This window comes from Aquarana catesbeiana, linkage group LG12, assembly GCF_042186555.1.
Source record: "Aquarana catesbeiana isolate 2022-GZ linkage group LG12, ASM4218655v1, whole genome shotgun sequence".
Taxonomy (NCBI): Eukaryota; Metazoa; Chordata; class Amphibia; order Anura; family Ranidae; genus Aquarana; species Aquarana catesbeiana.
In genome coordinates this window covers 87,611,714-87,632,265 of record NC_133335.1, presented here as the reverse complement: position 1 = coordinate 87,632,265, position 20,552 = coordinate 87,611,714, and the positions used below count along the sequence as shown (strand labels likewise).

Here is a 20,552-nt window from a genome sequence, read left to right as displayed (position 1 = left end):
CAGGAACACAGCCTGCTCACAGGGAGAGACCTGGACAGACCCAGGTTTTAGCCCCAGGACCTCATGGCATACAACTCTGACTTTAGCCCTGGGGCCTCAAACCCAACATACAGCCTGCTTACAGGTTAAACTCTCCCTACACTGAGCTTCAACTTGAGGAGGGAGGCCTACCAAAGGACCTTCTCAGAAGAATAAGAGCTGAAGGGGCCTAATAGAACACTGCATCCCTATTTTGTCAAAGTCCAACCCACCCATGAGAAGCTCACCAGAGTTTGGCCCGCTGAAAAAACTGAGGATAGAAAGCCATTTAATCTATAAATTTAGTGCTGTAATTTCCTCAAATTTGAAGTGGGTAGCACGTGTACATTATTAACCATTAAAGTGGTTAGAGTTAAAGTGGGTGGAGCCCAATGAAACCCTTAACATGGGGCCTTCAGGAATCTGCTCCTGGGATGGCCCTCTACTGTCTCCTTTCCCTCTAGAAGCCCCTAAAGGCACTCCATCCTGAATTGAACAGGATCCCATGGCTTATCTGACCCTGTCCTCAGGGCTAGGGATCCCACTTTCCAGAAGTGCACAGGAAGTTCTAGTGGAAGTTCTCATTAGTCAGGGATGACATAATGTCCAAACTGGTGCATACCTTTTTGATGCTCCACTTTGTGTTAATTCAGCCACTCTCCAGATGGTAGTGCATTAGCTTGGTAACCTAACTCAAACACAGTTACAAATAAATTCTTACAGAGTGGGGATCTATTGAGCGAGATCTGTTACATTTAGCTTAGAGAAATAAAGTCCAGACATCTCCAAGCATTGGACATTCTCTAATTTTACCTCCCAATGGAGGGTGAAGTTCTTGGCTTCCCCACAGAGAGGAACCGTATGAATTGCACTGCAGGCTACATGTCTCCTGGCAGCAGACTTGTTCCTCCCATGACTGAGCACCCCATACACCACTCCCCTTATATACTATTTTTGCAACTTTGATGATTGGAAGGATGGCTTCCCAGCAACCTGGGGGGTTGGGATAAATAAAGTTCTGTTGCACAGTACAAGATTGTCCAACACTACCAAACAGTGACACCTGGTGGAATTCCAGGGAACTGCATGTCAAAATTCTAGATCATTGGTTGCCAACTTCTGAACTAAAGGGGGCCTCGAATGCGGCTCCTGACATCACCAAAGGGCCGCACATAATGTTCAATGTATGAACTTTTTGAGAGGACCGTCTTATTACATGAGGCTAGTGGAGATCAATGCTATTACTTACTTAACGTTCTCACTACAGACAGCTGAGGTCCAAGGGCTGCACGTCATATACCAAAGTGCCACATGCAGCCCCCAGGCTACAGGTTGGGCACCAGGGCTATAAACCCAAAAGAGAGAATGTCTCTAGACCATTCCCTTTAGAATGAGGTGCTATCTAGGGGCCAATTAAAAGCTTACATGGCTGCCATACAGTCCCCTGGCACATGACACACAAAAAAAAAGAATAGTGTGATCAAGAATGACTTACAGACCCTGAGCTAATAGTAAGGATCTCATATCTCAGATCCCAGATATGTTAGGGCTCAATGTCTTATCATATCTGGCAACTTTTTGCAATTGGTGAGCCTAAGAGAGCAGGAGAATGAAGGGGCAGGTCTAAAAGTGCCACACCAAAATGGAGGTAATGCTGAGTGCTATGTAAAAAAAAAAAAAAAAAAAAGTAGGAGCAATGGTTGCAGTAGAGGCAATGATTGTGCATGCTTAGTTCACGACTGTGAATTGAAGGTTTTAAAAAGGATGCATATAGCATTCCGTGGTAAAACAGTGCTAACAGTATCAGAGATAAAATGGTGGTGTGAGTGAGAGCAAAGAATGCGCACCATTGTTAGGAGGAAAAAATGCTCCAGTGTTATTGGGAGGGACAAAATATCCTAGTGTTGGTTGTTTTTAATGGCCCAACATTGGTGGTGTCAGTGGGAAGAAGACTGCTTTGGTGTCTGTGTCAGGAGCTTTGAAATAGGCAGGGAGTTGAGGGGTTCTGGGGGCACTCTGAAGGAGGCATGGAGTTTAAGGGCTTTGGAGGAGCTCTGAGGGAGGGTGGGGGCTAAGGGGTTCTGAGGGGGGAATGGGTACCTCCTTCTTAATACTGGCACCTGCCCAAGAATAAAGGCAGCTTTCTTTTCATCTCTGGTCATGCGATATTTCATATGATGTAAGAGGCAGGAAGAAGGAAAGTTCACACTCACTTTCCAGAATTAAACCTTTTGTTGCTCAAACTCTCATCTCCTGCATAAGCATGAGGGTTAACCTGACAAATAAAATTAAATGCCATGATTTATTTTTCAGTGCTTTTCTCCAGCCCCTTCAACTTCTCTCTATGTAATGAAAGGATTTCGTATCTTACCTGAGCATCTTGATGCCAAGGTAACAAAGTGGGCTTTGGAGGAATTGCCCCATCCTAATAAAAATCTGAATGATTGCTATGGGTTATTACAGTTTTGAAATCAGCATTACTGTTTTTATGAATTAATGATATGAGCCTTGTATAATTTATGTGTGGTATTTCTATAAACAATTTCATTGGACCGTCCCTGCCTAATGCCTCCACCTTTTGACGTAGGACATGAATGAGCCGGCTAATAATGTTCATGGTTCTTTGGATGGCTGTCCAGACAACAGTCTAGAAAACCCTCCATATGTGCCTGGTAAGTTTTTAATAGGCCACATGTTGCTTTTGCCTCTAGTTGCCTAATTTAATCTGAGCCTTAGGAATGACTTCCTCCCATGTGGATGTAGGACAAAGATACCCAATCTTTTTTTGTGCTGCTAAGCACTGCAATCACTGTATACCACACTTCTCAAATCTATCATCATCTGCAAGGTGAAGACTGCATTAGACATGTGCAAATTCGGACAAATTTTAGGTTATTCAGAGATTCGGATGTATCCGAAACTCCAAATGAAATAGTAACGAATAGTAACTCATTTTTTTTTAATCCTTTTTAAATTTGTCTTCTTTATTTCATTCATTCATTAACAAATTCCAACTTTTCAGAAAGATTAGAATTTGGATCAGTCGAATAACAGTCGACCCATTCAAATTCTGTGTGAAGAAATAGCTGGTTGTTAAACAGCGGGAAGCCAGACACCCCCATCCCCAACAACCATAAGTCATCATCTGTCAGATGAATGTGAAGAAAACAATGTCAGCAATTGCCCGGCAATAGATGTTTAAAAAAACGGCCTAGGGTCCCCCCCAGTCCATACCAGGCCCTTCAGGTCTGTGATGTCAGAAGGGGCGGTGCCACCAGGTGACGTAGACAGGTGGCCCCACCCTACCCTATAAAAGAAATGTCAAATGAGGGAGCGTTGGCGAGAGCATTTTTTCTTTTTTTTTTTTCTTGGGGCGACATGATTGACAACGAATCGGATGATCTTTTTTCGCCTGATCCGAGTTCTAATCATTCTGAAAAATTGGAATTCGTTAGAAGATTTATAAATTAAACAAATTTTAATGAAAACAAAACAAAGCTTAATGAAAACGAGACGAAACTAAATGAATTCCGAAACCAAACTAAACGACTTCCATAACGAAACAAAATTAGTAACATAACAAATCTGAAACTAAACACATTTTTCCATTCTGCATCATGTATCCAAAGGGAGGTCTCATTACATGTTGAAGGTGATGAATACTACAATTACAATTTTTCTCTTTCAGTGTGATATTGATATGGCTGTCACCATGACAGTGCTGCTAAGTTTGACAGATGCTCAGTACACTTAAAAGAGAAGTAAGGAATTTTTTTCTTAAGAATCGTACTTACCTAGGTGGATGCTGCATCTGCCCCTGGCACCTCTACACTTAGTCTTGAGCCATCGAACACCGCTGATTGCTCAGTTTTCAGGGCACAGTGAGCAGAGAGCGGTAGACTGTCAGTCCCTCCTCGCTCATTGGAGCACTGAGTCATGGAGGGGCGGAGCGAGCCGTCTCAGGCTCTCAGAGGCCGAGAGGCTGAGACGGGTGTCAGTCCAAGCCAGTGGCATCGGGAGGGGGGCTGAGGAGGGCTGGAGCCCCGAGTGGGTCCCCAGAAAGCCCCGGGTCTTGGGCATTCACAATTCTATTATTAGCCCCAAGCCCGAGCGGGGACCATTCTGACCCTAGAGTGTGGCCCACATAGCAGGTCCCGCCTTCTGGAGCCTGCAGCGCCTATTATGGATGTCCCACTGGTCCAATGTTGGGACCGTGGGATGTGTGATGTCCATCATAGGCGCTGCAGGCTCCAGAAGGCAGGAATGTGGCCCTGCGTCACTGTGAGAAGATCCCCGCTCAGTGCTCGGGCGTGCGGCTCTCCTCCCCTCTCCTGTCATGGCTCTGGCTGCCTGGAGTGCCTGCTGCTGTCTACTCTACTGTAATGGGCGCGCCACACATTACGGCTGAGCTGCAGCAGGAGGAGGTCACGTCACCTGAAGTCTGGTCAGGTAGGTCAGTGTGGGTCAGTGTGTGTCAGATAGGTAGGTCAGTGTGTGTTAAGTAGGTCAGTGTATGTCAGCCAGGTAGGTCAGTGTGTGTCAGGTAGGTCAGTGTATGTAAAGTAGGTCAGTGTATGTCAGCCAGGTAGGTCAGTGCGTGTCAGGTAGGTCAGTACATGTCAGGTAGGTCAGTGTATGTCATGTAGGTCAGTGTATGTCAGCCAGATAGGTCAGTGCGTGTCAGGTAGGTCAGTGTATGTCAGATAAGTAGGTCAGTGTGTGTCAGGTAGGTCAGTGTATGTCAGGTAGGTCAGTGTATGTCAGGTAGGTAACACCCCCCCTCCATACAACCCCACCGCCCGCCACCCCAGTGTATGTCAGATAGGTCAGTGTGTGTCAGGTAGGTCAGTGTATGTCATGTAGGTAGATCAGTGTGTTTTAGTTAGGTCAGTGTGTGTCAGTTAGGTCAGTGTGTGTCAGGTAGGTCAGTGTATGTCAGGTAGGTAACACCCCCCCTCCACAGAACCCCATCGCCCGCCTCCCCAGTGTATGTCAGATAGGTCAGTGTATGTCAGGTAGGTCAGTGCATGTCAGTTAGTTAACACCCCCCTCCACACAACATGCAGGGGGTTCTCACCATCAATGCAACAAACATAACATTCAGCCTCCTGGCTTTCTTGTGGCAGCTTTACCGCTCTGAGTAGTACCTTTTGGTCCTCTTGACCATCAAACACAACCCAGTGTTCATGCACAAATGCTGTACCTCAGCTCTGCGTCTTTCCGTGCAGCTTCCCAGCTGCTATGTACCTCATGGAATCCCTCTCATACTCTGGCCTTGGTCTGTTTTGACCTGGCCAGAACGTTAACTGCTCCCTTCACACACTGACTCCTTCGGGAGGTCGGGGCTCTGAGCTCTAACTCTGGTTCCTATATGAAGCCAGCACACACCTGTGCCATTAGTGTGCTTCTTACAAAAACTGGCGTAAACCACAGCAGATTTTAAGTAGCTGAGTAGTGAATTCGGCTTGAGGCAGATTTGGTGTTTTTGACTAAATTTAGGTTGCAAAATCTCAACTCCATTGAAGTTAATTGCAGGCGTCAGGGATTGTAACTGATGTGGATATACCTACATCACTGGACAATATGATTGACAGTGGATTTACATCATGAGACTTTTTTTTCAAATAAATAAAAAATCTTCCTCTCTTTATTTCCACTTTACATTTTTTTTTGTGAATGAGTAAGGGTACTATGTACCCTTACTCATTCACATGGAGGGAGAGCTGGTATCTGGGTAGCCTTTTTTTTGCTAAAGAGTGCTTCCAGATTCTGATAAGCCCCCCTCCTGCAGACCCCCAGATAAAGGGCATAGGGCCTGGTATGGTTAAGCACATTCATCGCTCCACCCTTTCCCCAATTTTTGGTGGGGGACCATGTACTGCTTTTTTTTTCCTGGGCTCCCCCTCAAAATTCAAACCAGACCTGAAAGTCTTGGTATTAATAATGGAAAACCCCTAATGCCATTTCTATCCATAATCTATCCATGCCCCTTTATTACATGGCTACTCTTGGTTAAATGGATTCCCTGCCAAGTCAGTAAATTGGGCCGGTAACATTCTTGTTGTTAAAGTGGATGTAAACTTGAAATTTTTTTTGTTTATGTCATAATTTAGAGTATAAGATTTCCTATCATTTGAGCCCAGTCTTGCCACAAAGAGTTAATCCAGCTCTGAGCAATCCTCTTTTATTGTTCAGTGAGATAAATCTTGACAAACACAGAAAAACTTTGTCAAATCCTCCCCCTTGCTGTGAGTGACAGGTGATTTACATATCTCATGCACTAGCCTAAGACACAGGCATTATTTTTTAATTCCCACCCCCACTCCTTTCTTCAGCAGCTCTGCAAGGATTGGCTGTTCCACACCTCAGCATGATTTGGTATGCTGAAGTCATGTGGTTACTTTCCTGTCTTTTCACTGGATGTTAGAGATCATAGCAGAAGTTCAGTGTTAGAAATACACAGAGGAAAATGCATATTGACAAGGGGAGTGTAGAGGTGGGCGGGGAGTCTACTGACATCACGATTCCACCCACCGAGCTCCACACAACAGACCCACCCACAGAATATGCAGTTTTTCGGGTCTCATAACAGACAGAGGGGAGACATTTGACAGGTAAAGATACATGCAGGAAGCATGTATATCCTTATATATAACCCCTATGGCAGTAGTTTAGAAAGGATGACATTGGGTTTCCACTTTAAGGACTCCACTGGCTTCCTTAGCAAGCATTGACAGTGGGAAGCTGTCATGTATAATAGCGGTAGTAATGTCCAAACCGAAACTTAAGCTCATCCTGTCTATGTCATATAAGAACTTCAGCTGTGTCTTTGCCTGCAGCTGAGCTTTAAATTGCAGATATTGTTAAATTACTTCATTTGAGATATTAGTAAAAGCACCAAGCTCATAAATAAATGACTGTAACAACATTAAAAACAGACAGTCAGATGCTTTTACATGGCTTTTTAGAAATACAAATCTTATGTACATTAAGATCCCATATACACCTAGCAAAGTGACAGCACACAAATTTGCTATGTTTTGATTTTAAATTCAATGGGCTGCCCTATGCAAAACAAAAAGCGGAAAGTAAAAGCGGGAAAGTAGCTCATGTAGTGTTTTCCAGCATTCTGGTTAGTGCGTTTTTTGCCGAGCAATCTGCTTCATCTGTCACATTTTTTTTATGCGCGACAAATCAAACCTTTGTTTCCCACATTTGAGCTGCCATTAACAATTAATGGCACCCCAAGTGCAAAAAAAATCAACATTTGCTTTTGTTCCTAGTATATTTTATAAGAGAGCCTATGACAGTATCTTAGGGAGGACCCATGTTACTAAATGTTTCAGGAGGGCCATTCCAGCCTATCCATAGGTCTCTGTAATATGACCAATTTTAGTTTTGGTCTAGAGTCGTCTGAAACAAATAAATAAAACAGAGAATTGGGCTCCTTGGAGGATTTCAGGGCTTTTTGGCAGGTTTTGAGACAAATCAAACCTTTGTTTCCCACATTTGAGCTGCCATTAACAATTAATGGCACCCCAAGTGCAATGTGCATTTTTCAAGCTTTCTGGGAATGCATGCTGAAGTGTGGGATTCTGCGCATTCCTGGAGTGTTCAGATGTGAACAGAACCCTAATGTAATGTTTAAAAATGTAAAATGTTGTGTACTGTTGTTATACAATTTTATTGGCTTGTGTTTGCTTCCAATGTCTGTGTTCATCTATCTTACAGATGTTGTTGGGAAAGTGTTAAGAGATACCACCATCTGTGCCTCCAGCCACCAGAACATCTCATCACACTACAATCTTCATAATATGTACGGACTGTTTGAAGCAATAGCAACTCATGAGTAAGTAGATGGCAATGTAATGTTATCAATCAACAAAGCCTAAACATAAAGTGAACTCCAGCATTGCCTTCAGTCTTGCACAGTTGTACAGGCTCCTCTCCTCCACTGAAATTGCCTACTCATTTCACTGCACACTGTGATTTTCTCAAAGTGTAGATTAGAGGCTGCAGCAAGTCAAATAGAGCCCACTTAATTTCCTGGCTGGAGGACATCTAGCCTCATCTAGCTCTTTCTTCCCCAGCCTCACTGGTCCTGGCCCACCCATTTCATTTGTTAGCTTTTAGTTCATTTGTTAAATTTCAGTTCATTCAATTATAGAGCCTCAGCATCACACATGGGCTTTACCTTAAGCAGTGTGCATGCAAATACAACCTGCCTGGGAAAGCAAAACTCCTACCTAGAACCAGTCCACTGCTAGCAGTCTTGACAAAGGGACACATACAGCACAAAAAAAGTTGCAATTACTCCATAATCTATCCAAAAGGCATTTAAAAATGAAAGCAAACAGAGTCCCCAAAAATATTTTACATATTTCAGCCTTCAAGTCCTCAGATGTGGTGGCTGCATTCGTTTTGTTTTGTTTTTTTCTGGCTTTATTTTCACCTACTTCCTGGGTGACTACCCTCACTTCTCCATGGAATTGTAGGTTGCACTATATAACAATAAATAATCACACTACAACAGGTTGGAATAAAATTGGCCGCGGCACCTTTATTGGTATTAGAATTAAACAAATAACTTTATTCAATAAACCATGAAATATAATAAATATTCTTTCAAATTAAAACCAATTCTAACTTGCTCACTCATAGGACTCGAGCTGAAAAATTTAATTCATAAAAAACAAGTCCCCACCAGCTGGGTTTTGAAAACAAAACCAGGCTACCCCAGCACCGCGGCCTGTTCAATGCAATTTTGAAGACCTAAATTGAAAATGTCAAGACCAACATCTGAAAGATGTACACCATCTTGTCTGTAAAGACCAGGAAAACCACCTTCCAAATCTACGTGACGGAAGGAGATCCCCCCGATTGATGTTAAAAATGTTTCAGTTGAATGATTAATTCTCCGCTTTATCTTTTCCAATGGTCTGCTGTCTTTAGAATATAACCAATGCAGTCGAGACACCATTTCAGAGAAAACAACACACGTATTTGGAAACATTAATCTTAAACGATGCAAATCTTGCTTCATTAAAAACATTAAATCCAAAGTTTTTAATCTACCAACATCGTTACCTCCAACGTGTAAAATTATGATAGATTGATAAGGCCAAGAAAGAAATAATTCAGAAATGTGAAGGAAAAGATTAGACCATTGTAGACCACGAATACCTTTCCAAAGTATAACAAACTTATCAGCAGGCAAGGATAAGTTGGAACCATAGCAACGCTGAGCAGCTCTCTTATGAGCCCAGTAAATGTATGAATGGCCAAATATCCAAATGCAAGATTTATCACCTATAATCAAAGAGACAAGTTAGGACGGATGTAAATGTTAAATCTACTAGACTCCCATCTACCTAATCTCATAATAACTTCATCACTCAAACCCAATCTAGCAGCTTCAGTAGCGGCTTCAATTCTGAAAGAATGAGTAGAAAATTTGAAAAGGGAAAGGCCCAAATGAGTAAAACAACGTTTGAAGACTGCTAAAAACTGGAATTTTGTCATAGGAGATGAATCTATGTGAACAAAAAATGCTGACCTGAAGCTGGTCTGGCTGAAAGGTATTTTTTGAGAATTAATAAAGGACAGAGGATGGAGTCACCAAAAGCGAATAGATTGAGCCACTGGCCTTTGCCTGATCTATCCATTTTGATTTTCTGACAAAAACAAAGACCTTATCGTCTGAAAAGGATACTTCTGATAAAAACAAACCTTCTAAACTGTGTTTGTTATTTGGCAACATCTCGGATATACGAAAGGCTGCAAAAAACATAAAAACGAATGCAGCATGAAATAAGATAGCTTCGTATTCCGAGATGCAAACAAAAGGAGTAGCCAAACACAGCTTTGACAAAGTGTCCAAAGTAATTGGCCTTCGCTTATCTGGAGCCAACTTAACCTTCCGTAAACCTTTTAAAGCTTGTTTAACAGAAAATAAACTGTTACAGGCTGGGAAATTATTCAGCTTCAGGAAAAAAGAAACTCCTGCTAATATTTTATTAATGTGATTAAAGGAAAAATCCAATTGAATTAAAGAACAAAGAAATGCTAAGATCGAACTCTCAGAAGGTGGTAAAGCAGGAGAACCCAATTCCTTATTGAAATTCAACCACCTTTCCCATGCAACCAAATAATTGGTCCATGTTTTTTGAGCAATCGAATTCTTAATAATATGGATTACTGGGTTTAAATGAGATCCCAAAGATGACTCGGGCAGCGGTACCCAACCAGATCTGCGTGAGGCATTTTTTTTTTATAGCTGTCTGAAGCAAGCCATCTGGAATCGAGACAAGGCATCAGCGATGACATTAAGATTGCCAGGTATATGTTTTGCCTTAATCCAAATGTTTAATTTTAAACATAAGAGAACTAAATAACGCAAAAGTTTTATGACCAGTAACGATTTTGAAGAAAGACAGTTTAAAGCGAATAATACACCTCTATTATCTGTATTGATAATGATTCTTTTGTTAGCGAGCTGATCGCCCCAAATTTCCAAAGCCACTAGAACCGGAAAGAGTTCCAGCAAAACTATGTTTTTCGTAAACTTGTTAACAATCCAAATTGGGGGCCATACGCCAGAACACCAATGACAACGAAAAATAGCAGCAAAACCTTGAGAACCAGCAGCGTCTGTGAATAACTCTAAATCTGCTGCGAAAACAAAGTCTTCCTGGAAAAAAGATCTGCCATTAAAATCCTGCAAAAATTGGGACCATACCAGTAGATCATCTTTTAGAGCACAGATCAACCTAATGTGGGAAAATGGGGATTTTAGACCTGACATCTAGAAAATATTCTACCCATAGGCATAATGCGTGTAGCAAAAGCCAGAAGACCCAGAAATGATTGAAGCTCTTTTAATAAAATCTTTTTTCTGCGCAGGAAGAAGGAAATAAAGGATTGTAACCTGTAAATTTTTAGAGCAGGAAGCTCAAACTGGAATAATTGCGTATTAATTTTAATGCCTAAGAATTCAATAATTGGAGATGGAAAAGTAGTTTTTCCATTGCTAGGGGGATACCAAAATATTTAGATAAAAGGAAAAATAACCTGAGGATTAAATCACAAACTAAAGAATCTGGCGGACCAATGAACATGAAGTCATCTAGTTAATGAATTATCCCCGTATGACCCGATTCAAATTGTAGTACCCACTGAAGAAAAGAAGCAAAAAATTTTCGAAATAAAAACAGGACAATGAACAGCCCATTGGAAGGCATTTATCATAAAAGAAATAGCCTTCAAAACAGAAACCAAGGGAATTGTAAGATTCTGGAGCAATGGGCAATAATCTAAAGGCTGATTGGATGTCTGCTTTGCTAATAAAGCACCCCGACCGAATTTTCTAATAATATGAATAGCATCATCAAATGTGGCATATTTGACTGTAGTAGATAATGGGTCAATTTCATCATTTAGGGATTGACCTGTAGGAAAAGAGAGATGATGAATGAGCCGATAAGAGTTAGGCTCTTTTTTTTTTTTTTTTTTTTTTTTTTTGGTACTAAACCCAACTGGGAAACTCTAAAGTATTAAACGGTGGAAAGAGAAAAGGGCCAGCAATCCTATTGGCTGAAATTTCTTTTATTAATTTTTCCCTAACTATTTCACTATTGAGGGAGACTGATTTAAAATTTTTTGAAACTTGACAACCTGGACCTGTGAAAATAGGGAGTTTAAAACCTGTAGAAAAACCTTCAATTAGTAATTGTGCTTTCTCCTTGTCGGGGTACAACATTAACCATGGATGCATTTCGATTAGCCTCACAGGCATGCAGGCTTTTTGTATGATCCCTGAGGACTTGATTGCTAGATGTTCTTTTAAAGCATCTGGAGACTGGGTGGCTACCAAAACAAAAAGAACATTCATGACGGTAATGACATGAATTCAACCATTTGCATTGATTTTCATTAAATGCGTAACATGTTCCTTTCTTATAAACTGATGCTGACGCATTTGAGGTCAGATTTGACTGAGGCTGAGGTCTTGCATATACCGGTTTCTGAGGAATAATTAAATTTAACCACAGCCCAACATCTTTGTTACCCCATTTTAAATTAGGGTATATTGCAATTTTTTGACGAAAAGATTCGTCGTAGTTAAACCATCCCATGCCGTCAAAACTTTTATATGCCTCTAAAATATGCTCCAAATGCTGAAAAAGTCCAGGACATTTCTCTGGATGCTTCTCACCCATTATCGCAGAGAATATACAAAACGCCTGCAACCAATTAAAAAAGGATCTAGCAACAGGTCGGCGTCTATCTTCAGTACTATCCTCAGAATCTTCTATCCATTTTTATAATGAAATCTTTAGCAATAGGTAATAACGATAATAAATGCAAGAATTCCCCTTTCCATGTTTTTTCTTTTACTGATAAATGCAAATGAAAACCTAACGGAGACATTTCACAGTGGAGTACCTCTTTAAAACATATCTCAGAAACAGAGTTAGGAATGCATACAGGAATGCTTGTATTTATAAGAATAGGATTAATATTAGCTACAGAGTTACCAGACCAAACATTAGCTGGAGAAGGAGATACGTTTGTAGAGACAGACGTGGAATTATTAATAGCTATATTCTCATTAAATTTATTTAATGACACTAATAATTGATTAATTAATTCATTTTGAGCAAACTTACCAGCATGACTGTGTTCAGACTGACTGCATCTGACAGGAATTTGTATACCTGGTGCTGTTACTGGACTAATATCAGGACCAGCATGACCGTGTTCAGACTGACTGCATCTGACAGGAATTTGTATACCTGGTGCTGTTACTTGACTATCAGGACCGACTGGACTGTTTTCAGAATGACTGCATCTGACTGGAATCTGTATACCTGGTGCTGCTTGACTAAAATCACCTGTAAGGGAGGAAAGAGACAGAGGGGCTCTCACAGCATCCAGCCTGGCTGGCCTGGATGCAAGTGATGCCACATTTGACTGAGGTATCTGCCTGGACTGACTACCAGCATACTGTGGCGACTGCTGTATTGTAGGTGAAGCCAGGCTTGCAGGTGGAGAGTCCGGTGAAACATCTGTTAAACTAGGCAAAGCTGCTTCATTCCTGGGCTGAGTTTCCCTGCATTGTGTTGATGATATGTGTGTTCTGCCCCTGCCTCGGCTATTACGGCTTGGAGAAGGGGATACAACTCTCCTACTTCTTTTCCCCGCCTGTTGCTTCTTCTAACCCCTTGCACTGACTCCGCTTGCTCAGTTATGGCTGTAATTCTATCCTCACTCACCGCTGCTGTTTCTAAAAAAGAACGTTCTGAGGGAAAGCTCCGCTGAATGCTGTGAGCCGGTGAGCGCTGTGCTGAGTCAGAGACAGCTGGCCGAGATTCACAGAGTGGCTCCATAGCTCGCTGTTCCGCTACATTACCCACAGGAGTGTCTGTTTCTGAGAGAGCTAAACACCGCTGGAGCCATTCATCACCTCCTTCTGCTGCAGCCCTTTCAAGGACTCTTCTTACTAGCGACTTCATGCCCAGAGACAGCCCAAGCCAGCCAGGTTAGCGCAGGGGAGCTCAAACTTAAGCCACCTCAGGGCAAGTGTGAGCGGGTCTGTCACACAGAGGCTTATATAGCCTCTTAGTCTGAGGAGAAAATGTTTTTCCCGCTCCTTGCCTCGTGACCTCTTTTTTTTTTTTGAAAATTAAAACCTTATAAAATATTTTTCTTTGGCAACCACAATCCCATGATGCGGGCGCTTTATTGCGCCCACTGTTCATTGCATCTATGGAGCTATATAGGGAGCCATAACAACTGTTGACCAACAGTCTTGACTTCAAACATGACTGCCTTTGTTCATCTTCATTGCATAGGGGATGAGGAGATTAGTAGTTCACAGAAGAAAGATAAAATAGTTTTATCCTTCCAGTTCAGCTTATAAAGTCACAAGAACACATTTCTGTCAAGATCAACAGGCATTTTCTATATTTCCTGAAAACATTCTTAGCTTGGAAAAGAAGAAAACAAATGCAGCCAGCCTGTCTAAGAACGGTTAAAGTTGTTCTTGGTTTAATGACCCTTTAAAAACAAAAAGGAAAATGTATATAAGTTGATGTGTATGCAATTGTTCACATCCATTGCCAGCTTACACGAAGAACCTATAATATAGGGTTATTTTTATGTAAGATTTTTTTCTTAAATACACAGTACTGAACAAATCAAAACCCAAAATAGAAGGTTCAGCCATGTCATCAATCTAATGCTGAATGATTTATACTTATGGATAAACATAGTCTAAAGCCAAGATACATTCATAATTATCACATACCGTATTTATCGGTGTACAACACAAGCTTTTTCCCCTTAAAATCAGGGGAAAATCGTGGGTGCGTGTTATATGCTGATCCTGTCTCTGAGGGGAAGAGGAGCGAGTGCCACCGAAATAGACTGAGCCGAGTGTACTGTGTACTCGACTTGGCTCGGCTCCGCTCGCAGTCACGCCCAGTCCTGCCTCCTAGCCTTTATGTCCTGCCATTGGACCGGTGTGGTGTCCATCATAGGAGCCGGGCCGAGGGGCGGGACTGTGAGACGAGCTGAGAGGAGCCGAATACACAGGACATCCGGCTCTGTGTATCTCGGTGGCACTAAAATTTAAAAACTGATCATGCTGCAATTTTGGGCAAGGCTGCAGATGGACACTGATAAGGCTGCATCGATGGGCATTTAAAATGTAAGTTTTTTTCCTTAAACTTCCCTTCTAAAAGTTTTTTTCCTTAAACTTCCCTCCTAAACTTGGGGTGCGTGTTATACGCCAGCGCATGTTATATGCCGATAAATACGGTGCATAAAACAGGGTCCTGCCAAATGCAGATAGATGTTATCAATGATTATACATTATAATCAATCATGATGGTCCCATTGGTCCATTCTGCCCTATTGACAATCAAGATATCTAAAAAAAAGGAGTCTAGAAGAAATAATGTAAATTACATTTACCAATTATGATTGCTCACATAAAAAAATATTGACCCCCACCTTAGAAAAGTTCACAACCCTGAACATTTAAAAAATCCTCTCCAGTAGTGGTTTAGATGGATATCAAAAGTAACAGGTTGGAGATCCTCTACTATGGATCTGAGGCTCACTAGTACTATGATCCAATAACAGTTTCAGAAAAGACAGATGAAATGCTGATGTACAGTCAGAAACAAATGCACATACAGCTTATATATCAACTGTTAGGCAAAACACAAATACAAACATGAATGGTAACCACAACAGTCATTTAATATCAGAGGTGTAACTTGAAGCTTATTGGCCCTGATGCAATATTAGATCTGAAAAACGATTAAACAAATGTCACTCTAAAAATATAAACTTAGCCTATCTTAGAAGTGGACAGTGGAAAATCTGGAAATCAGTAGTGCAGTTGACAGTGTCAGTAGGGCAGTGAGGTGTGTGGACAGTGTCAGTAGGGCACTGAGGTGTGTGGACAGTGTCAGTAGGGCACTGAGGTGTGTGGACAGTGTCAGTAGGGCAGTGAGGTGTGTGGACAGTGTCAGTAGGGCAGTGAGGTGTGTGGACAGTGTCAGTAGGGCACTGAGGTGTGTGGACAGTGTCAGTAGGGCAGTGAGGTGTGTGGACAGTGTCAGTAGGGCAGTGAGGTGTGTGGACAGTGTCAGTAGGGCACTGAGGTGTGTGGACAGTGTCAGTAGGGCAGTGAGGTGTGTGGACAGTGTCAGTAGGGCAGTGAACAGTGTGTGGACAGGTCAGTAGGCCAGTGAACAGTGTGTGGTCAGTGTCAGTAGGGCAGTGGACAGTGTCAGTAGGGCAGTGTACGGTGTCAGTCAGTAGTGCAGTGGATTGTGTCAGTCAGTAGGGCAGTGGATGGTGTCAGTAAAGCAGTGGACATTGTCAGTAGGGCGGTGGACGGTGCGTGGACAGTGTCAGTAGGGTGGTGAACGGTATGTGGACAGTTTCAGTAGTGCAGTGGACATTGTCAGTAGGGCAGTGAACAGTGTGTGGACAGTGTCAGTAGGGCAGTGGATGGTGTGTGGACAGTGTCAGTAAGACAGTGGATGGTGTCAGTAGGGCAGTGGATGGTGTGCAGACATTGTCATTAGGGCAGTGGACTGTGTCAGTAAAGCAGTGGACATGTCAGTAGGGCAATGGAAGGTGTCAGTCAGTAGGGCAGTGGATGATGTCAGTAAAGCAGTGCACATGTCAGTAGAGCAGTGGACGGTGTCAGTCAGTAGGGCAGAGGATGGGGGTCAGTAGAGCAGTGGATGGTGTCAGTAGGGCAGTGGACGGCGTCAGTATTTTTATTTTACTTTATTTTTACATTTTTTTTACAATTTTTTAGCTGCCCTGTTGAGTGGCTTTGGTGAAATATCAGTGATCTAAGCAGGCCCCTGATGTCTCACTTTTGAGACAGAGAGAGAGAGAGAGAGAGAGAGATTGATTGAGGACACAGTCCTCAATCTCCTTCTCTTCAGTTTCCACAGCACAGAACGAATGAACAGGAATAGCTCTGTACAAAGCTTCCCATTCATTCACAAGCGAAAGCTAGTTTACTATGCTTCAGTTATGAATGGATACAGGAGCAATTGGTACCGATCACTCACTGTGTTCCTTCAGAAAAGGAAGGGGCCAGTAAATTACATATTTACTGGCCCCTTCTCCCGCATTCCATCCTGACACATCCCCCACAGCAGCCAGTGGGAAAGGAGAGGGAGAAAGCCAGCAGCGCTGCCGGGGGGCGGGGGGGGGGGGGGGGAGCAGGGGAGCACACAGGGAGCCTGGCCAGCAAAGATGAGTAACCTGGAGAGGAGGGGCAGCATATACATGAACCAATACACTCTGCTTTCCTGCTGCAGCACTTGAGTGCAGGTGGGAGGGAGAGGAGGAGAACTAGGATTTCAGCAGAAAATGGAGGGGATCTGTTCATGTATATGCCACCCCTCCTGTCCCTGTGTAAAATAGGGAAGCCGCACGGGTCCTCTGGACCATGGGGCCGAGTCACAATTGTGACCCCTGACGGTATGCCTCTGTGTCATATGTATAATGTATCATATATAATGCAAACATCATGGAAATGTTCTCAAATTGACCATGTAAACTGAATTTTAGTGAAGTCCTTCAGGCCAGTATTGGGGTGACAGCCAATTAAATAACCGTCAAAACAAGCATCTGTACAGGTCATAAACGTGCCTGCGCTGTAAAAACAGATATATCCCAATAGTTGGGAGGTGCATATATATATATATAGTGTAAAACTATACTACAAAATTTCAATATAAAAAAAAAAAAAATGCTAGTAATATATAAATTATAGAATGAATACAATCCTTATATAAAAGTATCCCATAAAGTGCAACATGCAAAAAAACAATATACATATGTGGTTATAAATATAAGATCAAAGTGCAAAATCAAGTGTCCACATTTAAAAAGTTAAATTCATTGATATCAACACAAAGAGTGCAAGTAAGTGGTGTCCACAAAAAACAGTGTTCCTCATGCTCCTCCTTAATGGTGTTCACAATCCAGCATGCTTCAGTGCTCTCCTGTGACCCCCCCACTTGTGCTTGCGCTCACCTCTGAGCGTGTGACACGGTAATTAAACGGTGTCTAAACACGCATTGGAGCCACCCCTTGGGCTCATACAGGGTATGCTGGTATAAACTCCACCACTCTCAGATGTCATCAGATAGTCTCACATACAAGAAAGAAAAAGCTCCATAGTGTGATACAGTAGGGATTTATTTAAAATATATTAAAACTTCCCTCCAGAAGGGTACTCACAATATGTAGGTGCGTGAGTGCACCAATCTTTCCAGAGAGTGTTTGTATAAAACAAGCGTTTGTATGGCGTGCGGTGTGTCGTTCCTCATCTACCTCTGTTGCTGACAGCTCCGTCCTACCCCTCCCCGACGCGTATTCGGCACAGGGATCACGTGCCTTCCTATGGGGGATCTAATTGGACGGATGCTCTGTGTGTGTGTTTATATGCTGTCGGTGGCTATTTTGCCTAGGACCGCTGACAGCTCTAGTAATGGGCTACATCGATATAAGTATATCCTGTCGGCGGCCATTTTGCCTAGGACCGCCGACATCTCTAGTGTTAGGCTACAACCGCACACGGCGGCCATTTTGCCTAGGACCGTCATCTCCTATAATCATAGGCTACATCACCATGCTCCTTTATTAAACAGCTGTGATAACTACAAGAAAAATTATAACGAAAACTAGCAGTGATAATTACCATTAATCACTGTCATTATTATGTATATGTTACCTAATTAATAATCCAGGACAGAGCTGCACACTTCAGATGACGCCACACCGCACCTCATAGATCATTAAATCATATGCAGAAATAAAAAAAAAAATTTTTATATACTTCAATAAGCCGCCAAGAAAACAGTGAACATAAATAATATTAAATTAGAGTAAAAACCGGATCCCAGCATACAATCCCAATTTTAATGCATACTTAATTAATACTCAATATGGAGTCACATACCGAGTGTTAAAACGAGGAATCTAAATCCTATATTATTTAATTAAAAACAAAATATTGTCCTCATCTACCAGAGGGGCTACTTGTAATAGAATATACCTATCAATAGTAATGTAAAAATATAAAAAAAACGCCTAATATTAATCTATAGAATATTAAAATTAATTAAAGCAGCATGAACCTAATTAAAGTGCCCAGAGTGGGTCTTCATCACAATAGTAAGACAGACTGAGAAAATTACAAGTCAAAATGAATACATACCCCATTATAACCCATATATATGTCCTGTAATTTTCTCAGTAATTTTTAATATACCCCATTATACCCCATATATATGTCTTGTGATTTTCTTAGTAATTTTTAATATACCCCATTATACCCCATATATATACCAGTATTACAGATGGTATAGGAATAGGTTGGTATATCTCATCATGTATTATTGGATTATTCGGCATGGCTATGTGAATTTAGATTACAATATGTATAGATTTGGACTGTGAAATCATGGTGATGGAGGAATTACTAGTTCCGCCAGGATATGTATATTATCCTTTTTGATACACCATACACCATAGTCCTCTCTGTCTTACTATTGTGATGAAGACCCACTCTGGGCACCTTAATTAGGTTCATACTGTTTTAATTAATTTTAACATTCTATAGATTAATATTAGGCGTTTTTTTTATATTTTTACATTACTATTGATAGGTATATTCTATTACAAGTAGCCCCTCTGGTAGATGAGGACAATATTTTGTTTTTAATTAAATAATATAGGATTTAGATTCCTCGTTTTAACACTCGGTATGTGACTCCATATTGAGTATTAATTAAGTATGCATTAAAATTGGGATTGTATGCTGGGATCCGGTTTTTATTCTAATTTAATATTATTTATGTTCACTGTTTTCTTGGCGGCTTATTGAAGTATATAAAACATTTTTTTTTTATTTCTGCATATGATTTAATGATCTATGAGGTGCGGTGTGGCGTCATCTGAAGTGTGCAGCTCCGTCCTGGATTATTAATTAGGTAACATATACATAATAATGACAGTGATTAATGGTAATTATCACTGCTAGTTTTCGTTATAATTTTTCTTGTAGTTATCACAGCTGTTTAATAAAGGAGCATGGTGATGTAGCCTATGATTATAGGAGATGACGGTCCTAGGCAAAATGGCCGCCGTGTGCGGTTGTAGCCTAACACTAGACATGTCGGCGGTCCTAGGCAAAATGGCCGCCGACAGGATATTCTTATATCGATGTAGCCTATTACTAGAGCTGTCAGCGGTCCTAGGCAAAATGGCCACCGACAGCATATAAACACACACACAGAGCATCCGTCCAATTAGATCCCCCAGAAGAAGGCACGTGATCCCTGTGGGAGGGGTAGGACGGAGCTGTCAGCAACAGAGGTAGATGAGGAACGACACACCGCACGCCATACAAACGCTTGTTTTATACAAACACTCTCTGGAAAGATTGGTGCACTCACGCACCTACATATTGTGAGTACCCTTCTGGAGGGAAGTTTTAATATATTTTAAATAAATCCCTACTGTATCACACTATGGAGCTCTTTCTTTCTTGTATGTGAGACTATCTGATGACATCTGTGAGTGGTGGAGTTTATACCAGCATACCCTGTATGAGCTCAAGGGGTGGCTCCAATGCGTGTTTAGACACCGTTTAATTACCGTGTCACACGCTCAGAGGTGAGCGTAAGCACAAGTGGGGGGTCACAGGAGAGCACTGAAGCATGCTGGATTGTGAACACCATTAAGGAGGAGCATGAGGAACACTGTTTCTTGTGGACACCACTTACTTGCACTTTATGTGTTGATATCAATGAATTGAACTTTTTAAATGTGGACACTTGATTTTGCACTTTGATCTTATATTTATAACCACATATATATATTGTTTTTTTGCATGTTGCACTTTATGGGATACTTTTATATAAGGATTGTATTCATTCTATAATTTATATATTACCATCTGTTTTTTTTTTTTTTATATTGAAATT

General features: G+C 41.6%; 1 protein-coding gene across 2 annotated transcripts in view; it reads left to right on the top strand.

Moving 5' to 3' along the window:
* The window catches only part of LOC141114481 (lysosomal alpha-glucosidase-like), a 321,841-nt gene that overhangs the window by 206,795 nt on the left and 94,494 nt on the right, over positions 1 to 20,552 (top strand). For both annotated transcript variants that reach the window (XM_073608186.1, XM_073608187.1), the window contains 2 exons: positions 2,606 to 2,690; positions 7,750 to 7,867. In XM_073608186.1, the coding sequence (XP_073464287.1) occupies positions 2,606 to 2,690; positions 7,750 to 7,867 (203 nt within the window). The remainder of the gene's footprint in view (positions 1 to 2,605; positions 2,691 to 7,749; positions 7,868 to 20,552) is intronic.